General features: G+C 40.1%; 1 protein-coding gene across 1 annotated transcript; it reads left to right on the top strand.

The window, feature by feature from the left end:
* The first annotated feature begins 2595 nt into the window (after positions 1-2595).
* On the top strand, positions 2596-9887 carry TAC1 (tachykinin precursor 1). Its single transcript, XM_046668917.1, has 6 exons — positions 2596-2718; positions 3767-3863; positions 4348-4392; positions 4887-4910; positions 6441-6494; positions 9838-9887. The coding sequence occupies exons 1-6, from the start codon at positions 2596-2598 to the stop codon at positions 9885-9887; spliced, it is 393 nt and encodes a 130-aa protein (XP_046524873.1).
* The last annotated feature ends 763 nt before the right edge of the window (positions 9888-10650 follow it).

The raw sequence follows: 10650 nt of genomic DNA on the forward strand, positions 1-10650 counted from the left end.
TCTCTTTATATGGAAGAAATAGTCCAGATTATAAACAAAGAATGAATGATAAAATCAGCATGACACTATTTTGAAAGTACTAACGAGTTACTGGATCTAGAAAATGATCATCAGTGGCTGCCAACATCTCAATAAGAGAAACAAACAGATATCATGTGCTTCCTAACAACACAGGTAAAGTATCCTTGTCAGGAAAACCAAACTCACTCTGGATTAAGCTTCCCCATACAACTACCAATTAACAGAAAACGGGCAGGACAGAGGAACATGTTAAAAGAAACCCTTAGGAAATGATTGGAATCTAGTACACTTTACTGACCAGTTTTATTCACAAACTGCAAGCGAAATCGAGAAAAAACTAGATTAGGGGAGATTTAAGAGATGGACGAAACTTTTTGCATTGCATAGACTTCATTACAATTCTGATTCCAACTAGCAAACTGTATGAGGGAGGGGTTTCTGAAACAATGAGGAATATTTGAATATTGACTGGATATTTAATGTGGTAAAAAATTACCTTATGTTGCTTTTAGGTGGAATAATGACGTAGTTTTGTTTTTACTTTAAATAATCCTTACCATTTATAGAGACATAATGAAATATTTACAGTTGAAACGATGTCTGGGATTTGCTTTGAAGTAATCTGAGTGGAGGGGAAATAAGGGTTTGTAGGTGAAACTTGCAAATTTTTTCAAGGGATGATTTTCTGCTTTTGTACATATTTATAATTTTTCATATAAAAAGTTATAAAAACAGAATAGAATGCCTCACGTTGGGAGGCTAGGCCTCAAGGAATGAGATAGATACATGGGAACTTCAAAATTCAGGGTTATTTAAGAAAGAACGACAAATACTAGAGGAAAAAATTACTAGTTTAAATGAATTGCAAAAAATTATTTCTTTTATGCACTATGCTAAAAACATCAGAATTAATTGAAAAATATAATACTTACTAAAGTAAAGAGAGGAAAACTCCACCCGAGATACAACGTCATTTGATTCACTTAGAGATGAAAGAAATGTATCTGCAAGACAAACACGGGCTCATGGAAATCTGTGATTTCTATACAGCGGTTGTCTAATAGTTTCGCATTGTTACTGACCACCCAATTAGCATCTTCACTACACTTATTTTCATTCACAGGAGAAATCTATGAATGATCTGTACAGTCCTTTAACGACACCCGGTAAGGATCCTGTACACCCCCTAGCCGCTTTCTCAATCTGCAGCGAGAAAGGGTAGGAGAGAAGCGAAAACGTCCTCCGCCAAGCCCTGCTCCCGGATGTGGTAAAGAAGAGGGCTTAGCAAGCTTGGAACAGAAGATATCCTAGAAAGACACTGATATAAAAGTTCTACGTGCAATGTCACGTTTAAATTCTCTTTTCTCCAAAACGTACAATAAATCTGCTGCCATCGTCTGAAATACTATGGGACTGAAAATCCTTTCGTAAAGCTGAAGAAACGCCAGCATTCTAGCTGATTTGGGAGAAGGATGTTCTGCTCATTGAAAGACGCCATATCTCAGAAACACTTAAGACACTCTGCAATTGGAAATAGAAGGAAAAACATGCCTGCCTCCCCACTTGAAGTACTCCTTTCTTAGCGTGATTTCCGACGACAGTATCTTAATACCTGAAGTTATTTGGCCATCCTTAAAAGTGCAACTTATCCTGACGTCTCAAGGGGCAGAAAAGTTGCCTAAGTCCGAGGAATGAGTCACTTCGCTCCATTTTGATGAGTAATCTCAGGTGTCATGGAACCCCGTTCGGAAGAAGGAGAGGGGAGGGGGCGTCAGATCTGCAGACGGAAGAAGACTGGCCGCTCGGGATTGGATGGCGAGATCTTGAATTTCCTAAATTTGCGTCATTTCGAAGCCAATTGGGTCCAGATGTTGTGGGCACCGACGGGTTACCGTCTCGGAAACTCTCAATCAGACGCAAGCGAAAGGAGGCGGCTAATTAAATATTGAGCAGAAAGTCGCGTGGGGAGCGTGTCACGTGGGTTTCGAGGCTCGTCGAGCTTCGGATAAATACCGAGCGGAGCTGTGCAGGCAAAAGAGCGCGCTGCGACCTCCGCTCCACCGCAGCGGCGACCAAGAGTGCGGAGCGCCCCGCGTGCGCTCAGACCGGCCGGAGGAACCCCGCGGGCCTGTCCGCCGCAGTGAGTGCCTACGCCGGGCCAGGTGGGCTTTCCGCGCCGCGCATCGCTCCCAGGTGGCTGCTGGCGGCGTTGGATGAGCCGCTCGGGCGAGAGACAGTGGGGGGACAGCGGGGAGACGGGTATCACAAATGCCAGTGTCCCTCTTTGTCTTCTACCTGCAGAGGCTCCTGGTTTAAACGTGTGGATCGGTGGGTTGGGAGCTGGGGGAGTTGGGATGCAAGGAGAAGGGGATTTGAGAAGCTTTGGGGCATGATTCTCTTTCCTAAGGGGCACAGGCAGGACTTCAGCCCTCAGGCTTTTTATCTTGGTTCAGGGGACCCTGAGTTCTTTTGTGGGACTGAAAATTCTGCTCCCTCAATTCTTGGATAGCCACCCCTAATATATATATTTTTCTCTCCTCCGGCTGTTCTCCCTACTCTTCCCAGAAATCCAACATGAAAATCCTCGTGGCCTTGGCAGTCATTTTTCTCGTCTCTACTCAACTGTTGGCAGAAGAAATCGGAGCCAACGATGATCTGAATTATTGGTCCGACTGGTCCGACAGCGACCAGATCAAGGTGAGACCCGGGCCCCTGACGGCCCGCTCCCTTCTTCCTGGGCTCAGGAGCTGTCGCTTTCCCCCCGCGATAGCTCCTAGTTAGCCTGGAGGGCACCGCGACCGCGACCAGAGGCGGTGGAGGCGCGCGGGGGAGTGAGGCCGGCGTGTAAAGGAATGCCATCCGCTGGGTTCCGCGCGAGATTTTGTGCCCACTATCCAAGTTTCCTCCCGAGGGCTGCACCGTCGGGTCTCGGGAACTCCCTGGAGGAATGATGCACTCCCTGACGAGCCCGGGATTCTCATAAGGCTGGAAACCTCACAAGGTTTCGTCCCCGGGTAACGGGATTTCGGGAACTCCAGTCCAGCTGCAAGGACCCGGCGATTGGAAACGCTGGGCAGGGGCAGAGGCGGGCGCGCTGGACGCAGGCAGCAGTCGGGGCAAGGGATGAGCTGCTAGAGGCTTAGAGGGGCTTAGGTGGGCGGGAAGTAACTTCCCGCTTCCACATTGTACGGACCTGACCTTTACATGGCTCACAGGCTATTGGTGCAAGGGAGCGCGCCTAGCGGGAACAGTAAAAGTCGCCCCGTGCAGGTCGCTTTAAAGCGTTGTCACTCATCTCCACCCGACACACACCTGTGTGCATTTAGGGCAGTGAGGCGTTTCCAAAGCCAGAGCCAGAGTCAAGACAAAGTCAGGTAGCTTCATGGCAGAGGGTCTCCTCGCTGGGAGGAAAGAGTGGAAAGCGCGCAGGGCTCTGAGGCGCTGCTCCTCCTGCTGACTCGCAAGGGCAGGGCTTGAGGGAGGCGGCGGAGCTGGACAGGAGTTGGCGCTAGGAGGGGTGGAGAAAGGGAGCGCGCTGGCCTGGACCCTACTCAGTCTCGCCGTGGGAAAGCCTGGCCTCCTCTTGCCTCCCTGCGGAGCCAGCTTCCCGGCCCTGGCCTGGGGGCCTCACTGCCTGCAGCCGAGGTTCGCCTAGGGTTGGAGCGCACCATCGGAATGACTCTGGGTTCTGGGAACCTCGCACTGGTTGCCTACAAGCCGATTTGTCCGTACGTCTGTCCTCCAGGAGGAGCTGCCCGAGCCCTTTGAGCATCTTCTGCAGAGAATCGCCCGGAGACCCAAGCCTCAGCAGTTCTTCGGATTAATGGGCAAACGGGATGCTGGTGAGATGGGCAGCTATCCCTCTCTGTGTGTCTCCGGGCACCCTGGCCTGTCTGCTCGCTCGTTCTCAGAGCACCCAGTCTCTCTTGCCCTCTGAGTAGAGATTTCCACCCCTAAAATGGGTGTTACTCCCCGGGCGCGACTCTGGGCCGCAGCTCACTAACACACGCACATGTCCGCGGAGGGAGGGAGAGAGCCGTTTCACGTACTGCACAGTGTTAGAGACCCAAACCACCAAGAACAGGAACCGACCTTAGCTAAATGCTCCCTTGACTAAAGATCCAAACTAACGGAGGAGGAGAAAGCACGGGGCCTCCAGAGGGTGGTTCTGGGAATGGTCGAAGTGCATGCGGAAGCTAATTATAGACCGCTGGGGTTAGAACAGACTTAGCTGCCCGGTGTTGTGGCAGAAATACTCGTTACCTTGAATTTATCACACCATCAGTGGAACGTGTAAATAGTTAATGTCAATTCGTCTCTTGTCAGATTCCTCAATTGAAAAACAAGTGGCCCTGTTAAAGGCTCTTTATGGTAAACATTTCTATGAATCTTTATTTTACTATTGTGAATGCACATTGTAGGAAAGTGAAGAAAGTCTTTTATGGGCTGAAATATGGATTCTTGATAATGCTTGTTTAATAAAGAGACAGATTTGCATCTGTCTCTCTCCCGAGCATCAAATGGGTGGCCCTCCTTGAAGATGTGTTTCTTGTAAGAAAACAGAGAGGTGGTGTGGCCCAACAGTACTTCACAGCCCTCAGGAGCAGTCTCCTGGGCCTGCATTTGAATCTGTGACCCATAGAAAGCACTTCAAAAGTATTCCTTTTGTTTGTTAAAATATTTTGTTTATATTATTAATAATTTGGTTAGCATTTGTGGCTCTGCTGTATTCCTCGGGATAGTACATGAATGGGACTATCACGTATTTTAAAAATCAATTTATTTTATAGTTCTCTTTTAAAGATATACTGTAATTTCTTTAAAACAAATTTATTCTTTGCTCATTTTATCTTTCTTTCTTCCAGGACATGGCCAGATCTCTCATAAAAGTAAGTTCAAAATTATTTTGACATTTATCAAATGCAAATGTAAATTAGATTGAATCCCACGTTATATAATATCTGATCTTATTTTCTATTATAACTTAGGACCTCATATTTTTAGTTAAGACAATATAAGAATGAAGGAGGCTCCTATTACATCCAGATCGCGATCGTTTAAAGCTCTGTCGTTGAGACGTGGCATACTTATGAAAAGAATACGTGATGTTAAAAATCCTTTAACTCCCAGCTAAACTGTTGCGAATTCCTGACACACAGAAACTGTGAGATATTAAGTATTTGTTGCTGTTTTAAGCTGCTAAAAAAAGAAAGAAATCCTTTAGCTCCTATAAATTGTTAGTTTTAGAGAAGAATTTCAGTTCTAGAGGTAGAAATCCACCACACATTTCTCTCCCCACCCCCTCCACCACTACTTCCACTGCAAAACAAAAACAAAAAGGCATTTACAGGTATCTTCTAAGTCATTTTAGTATGATGGATCTTGCAATGACAGCACTTATTAGGGTAATCCAGCAGCCAATTAAGAGGCTTGAGCATATGTTTGAATAGAGAATCTTTATTAAAGGTAAATATAGATAGAAATGTAGTTTTTTGATTCTATAATTGAATGGGAAACCTCAATCTATCAAAACACAGTGAAACATTTCTTAGGGCAGTGAAGATGGCAGAATTGTGGCACTTGATGGTCGTTAGATCCCAGTTAATGGAACCAGAGTTGACAGGAAGTCCCTGGGGTCCATCTTAATTATACTGTCCACTTACTTACTCTGATTTGGATTTTGGTTCACTGGGTGGCAGAGTATGCCGCATTAAGATGGCAGCCTTATTTTCAACTAATAACAGTGTAAACCAAGAGACATTCTCCCAATACAGTTAAAGTAATAACCTTGCCAAAGGCTTCATCTTTGAAAATAAATGTCATTTATACTTAGTTTCAACAGATTTGACTTATAAGGGAATTCTGTGCAGAAAATTCTATGCAATAAAAATAAATGCATTCTATTAATGTCAAAACTAACACACTTTTCCAAAAGGAGTATTTTTTTTAAATCCAATAAAATAGAAATAATGACCTTTTAGAAGTCTCCAATTATCAGGTATAGGAATCTGACTTAACTAAGGTTGAGTTCCTGAGAAATACAACATACTTAGTAACATGAGGAAATAAGCTTGGATATTTCTCTGTCACACAAATGCGACACTGACTCCCTAAAAGTCAAAGGTAGCTTCAATAGCAACAATATATAAAACTTTATAAACAGATAAAATATAATATGAATAAAGGTACTTGCTAATATCTAGATATAGAATTGAGGAAGTGCTTTCATTGTATTGTTTCCGTGTTAATTATAAGACTTTTTAGGAATCTGCATTTCTTCAGGCTCAGCAAAACTTGAAGTAGATATATATTTATTAAATGGGAATATATTCGGAAGCTTGCTTTTTTTTGGTACTAGTTATAACAGTTTATTTCCTCAAGATATACATATTAAAATACCCCTAAATGTATTTTTCCAGGGCATAAAACAGATTCCTTTGTTGGACTAATGGGCAAAAGAGCTTTAAATTCTGGTATGTATAAAATAATGACTGAAAATAGACAGTATCTTAAATCTACTTGTATTATTTTCTTTCTAAGGCATAGTTTTCAAAGTATTAAAAAGGAATGATAAATTTAAAATGAGTATTTATGGTGAAAAAAATCTAATTGCAATAAATAAATCCAAGAATGGATTTACAGTTGATTAAGCTAATGTAACCACAATATCAATCTGTCTTTCTCAAACCACCAGCCTTACCAGTGTCTGCCCCATTTAATCATTACCTGAGCTGAATCTTCGGGCTAATCTAATATTTTTTCCCTTAAATCTGCTAAATAAGCCACATGTTAAATGAACTGAACTAAGGGGAGGAGGCTATATGGGAAATAAGATCAAATTTTAACTTGTTACCAAGGTAATTTGAAAGTCTTACAAGACCTTACATCTGGCAGTCTTCCAACACAAAAATATGTACATAAACAAAAAAACCCAAATCCATTTCTCCAAATCATGTACTTTTCATGAAGTTATAGAAGCTCAAACTCTAAACATTCTGTTGGATGTTTGAAAGCATGAGAGTAATATAGTGCATTCCAATGCTTTGAAAAAGGAGCACAATCAAAGCATCCTGGAGGGTTATAATTAGTTCTGGCCATAAAACCCTTAGAGAGAAAGGATGCCACAATTCTCCACATAACCCATTTTAATTCTGAACGACTCTTTCACTTGATATAAAGGCTACATGTTAGCTTTTTTCCCTTTAGTTTCTGTCTTCTGTGTAAATGCCACATACATATATCTGAAAACTCTTATTTCTTAACTCATTCATCACACTATTTTCAAGGTTAAATAACCGCTGTATCATTTTCATAGAGACTGATTTTTTGCTAAGCACGTTTAGGCATTATAGTGCTTAGTTTAGATTTCAAGGAAAAGCTATTCAAATTCTCTTTATTTTACCTTCAGTGAAAATAGAATTAAAATACTAATCATGTGATTATTTAGAAAGTAATCAGTAGCTATCTCATCCATTTAGAGTATTTTACGTTTCTAGAAAATCTATAACTAGGATGTGCTGGCTTAATTATCTGGAAAAGTCATGCAAAAAACATCTATCCTAGTATTTATGTTGGTTCTGTACCTTCCATATTTAATCACTATATATGTATTTCTTCATCAGTAATTTTGAGACTGCTCAAGTTTAAATTTTAAAGTTACCCATGAATGAAATGAGTTGTTGAAAAACTTAAATGAAGTTTTAAATGAAAAACTTAAAATTGTTTTATTACTATGTATCATCTTCCCACTTTTGGAAATGGAATATAAATCTAAACCACGCTGGCTTTACTTATGTCAGAAGTATCCATTAGCCCTATATAACTGTGGTTTTCTTGATAATCATATTTGTCATCAACTTTCTATTTCCAGAATTGATACAGGTTTCAGAACAGGCTTAACTTTATAAATAATATAGATATGCTATTAAATATACTTAAAGAAATAATATAATTATAGATAATAAATAAAATTACTATAAAGAATCAGGATCAATTTGAGACTAAATCTTTACTTCTCCATTTTAGTTAAGAAAATATAAAAGAAAAAAAATGGGCAGAAAATGTAATCTATGCTCAATCAGAGATCTTTTCGATAGTCAGTTGAGGCAAGGTTATCGTAGTCTTCTACAGCCCTCTGATCCTTGCCTTTTACAGTCACAGACCCCTTTGACAGTCTGAGAAATCTAGAAACCCTCTTCCCGGAGAAACCTTCATCAGCTCATACACACAAAAATTCACATACAGTTTCAGAGGGTTCAAGGACCAGATAAGAAACTCTGCTTCCAGTTAAGAGGACATTGTGCTCCAGCTAAATCACTGATCTGTCTTTGGTTAGTTACATTAGCATTCACCTCACTTCTCTGAGGAACAGAATCATATTACCTAAAGCTTGTCAGGAACTGAACTTGTGCTAGTCATCCTCCTCCTAATATAAAAATACCAAGATGAGAAATGGACTGTTGCCTTCCTTCAGGACCGCCCAGTTGGAAGTTCCAACTGTTCCACACCAGAAGCGCATCCATGATTGACATTAAACGTTCAGCTTATTGTTAACCTCACTTAAGGGCGTATGGATGCTAAAGATCATCTGCTCAGTGGTGAAAGGGGAAAGTGGTAACACTGAATCCTTTACCTACCTTCTCTCTCAACACGTCCTCTCACTGAGAACATTGTTTACAGTGGCACCTATGATTCCTACCTATCTTTCACAGTTCTCTCTACTATTTCTATTTAAATGCAGTATTTTATACAGAGCATACTGAATTTTAAAGAGCAGAGTAGTTTCACTGTAACGTAAATCTAAGTGTATGAAGTATTAGCTAAAATGATGAAAAATATACTTAAGTATCTTGATCACAACAGTCTGATCCTTACCCTTTTGTGGTTACAGACCCCTTTGAAATTGTTTACAATACAATACACTACACTACAATATAATATAATATAATTTTGACTTTTTTTTGTCCAGATAGGAAAAGTCCTTAAATTACTTGCTTGCTATATGTTAAGTACCTTTGGAAGCACTGATTAATCTTTCACAGGCCATTAGGGTGCTAGAAGGTAAGTCAAACTGTGTTGTATTTAGATAGCACAATTGCCTTACCTACAGACAGTGAGGTTATTTTTAGTCTCAAGGACAACCCATCATTGGAAAGTATCCACAAGATAGGAAGAGACCCTCACACCAATAGGTACCCCTATAACAGGAATCAGCAAACTTTTTTTGTAAAGAGCCAGACAGTAAATATTTCAGACTTTGTGAGCCTTGCAGTGTCTGTTAAAACTACTCACATCTGCCATTTTAATGCTAATGTAGCCACACATAATACATAAATGAATGTGTGTGGCCATGTCCCAATAAAACGTTATTTACAAGAAAAAATAGTGGGCTGGATTTGGCTCATGGCCTGTAGTTTTTTGACTCTGTCCTAGAATAAAAGTCCCACGTTTCATCCTACCACTATTCCTGGTTACTTTAGGCATTGTCCTTTCTAAAAATCACCATGGGTGTCTACCACTGCTTGAGAAAGCTGTTGAGAATCAACATTGGAATGTATTATGGAAATATGCTTTGGGGTACCAAGTGTTTGATGTATGACCAAAATAACCAAGAATTCTGTGGTTATATCACTTCCAGTAAGGATAAAAACTGAAGCAAGATTGGAAGATGTGCAAATAAAGCTCTTAGAAATACTTCCATGGAGGGAAAAAAGTCATTATGAGTTTAAAATAAATTACTGTATGCCTTGAACTTTATTTGTTTAACTCCCTCAGTGAATCCTCTTAAAAACCCCTTTACCTTCTTTTTGTTCTCAGTGGCTTATGAAAGGAGTGCAATGCAGAATTATGAAAGAAGACGTAAATGAACTACCTAATGTATTATTTATTGAACTTCGTGTGTGTCACTGGCCCATGATAGGTAAAGCGAGACAAGCGCTATGAGGAATAATTATTTATTTAATAATAATTGTTGTTTTGAGTTGATAACTGAAAAAGTGTTTATTTTCCGTATTGTGCCAATGTGTGTTCTAAAACTGTGTTATAATTCTAATATGATGACTCCTTCAAAAGTAGACATCAGTGATAATTTCTCAACAAAGCACAGTGTTCAATAAAATTGTAAAACCTGTCAATGCTACGGTCTCCAAAGGAAGAAATCATTTTTGTTTCTTGGAAGCGGCCACGTTAGCTACTGCTACAGGCAAAGAAACTCACAAACAGGCTTGTGCTTTTCCATTTGTTTTCATGGTAAAAATGTGCTGAGATTTGGTATCAAACTGCATTTGTATCCCCGAAGCATGTTTCATGTTTTCTGACTATATAGAGATGTTTTAAAAGTTTTAATGTGATTCTAAGGTCTTCATTTCATTGTATAATGTGTTGTGATATTTAACATTTTAAATAAAAGAAAAAATGTCTTGAGAATTGGGTTTTATTCTTTCACTAATATTTATGTCAAATCAGTAACCTTTCTTTTAGTAGATGAAATATATTAAAAGCTGTTTTGGCTGCTAAATAATGAAACATAAATCTACTAAATTTCTCTTTCTTAAGGAAAGTGACTAAAATATAATCTTAGTCTCTCTCTCACACATGCACACATTTTTCTTTCTTTTTTTTTTTTTGGCT

Source organism: Equus quagga, chromosome 8, assembly GCF_021613505.1.
Source record: "Equus quagga isolate Etosha38 chromosome 8, UCLA_HA_Equagga_1.0, whole genome shotgun sequence".
Lineage (NCBI taxonomy): Eukaryota > Metazoa > Chordata > Mammalia > Perissodactyla > Equidae > Equus > Equus quagga.

Excerpts from the sequence above, each read along its gene's own strand:
- TAC1 (XM_046668917.1), top strand. The coding sequence starts at position 2,596 with ATGAAAATCCTCGTGGCCTTGGCAGTCATTTTTCTCGTCTCTACTCAA. Across the intron at positions 2,719-3,766 it reads CCGACAGCGACCAGATCAAG|GAGGAGCTGCCCGAGCCCTT; the intron begins GTGAGACCCGGG and ends TCTGTCCTCCAG. Across the intron at positions 4,911-6,440 it reads TGGCCAGATCTCTCATAAAA|GGCATAAAACAGATTCCTTT; the intron begins GTAAGTTCAAAA and ends GTATTTTTCCAG.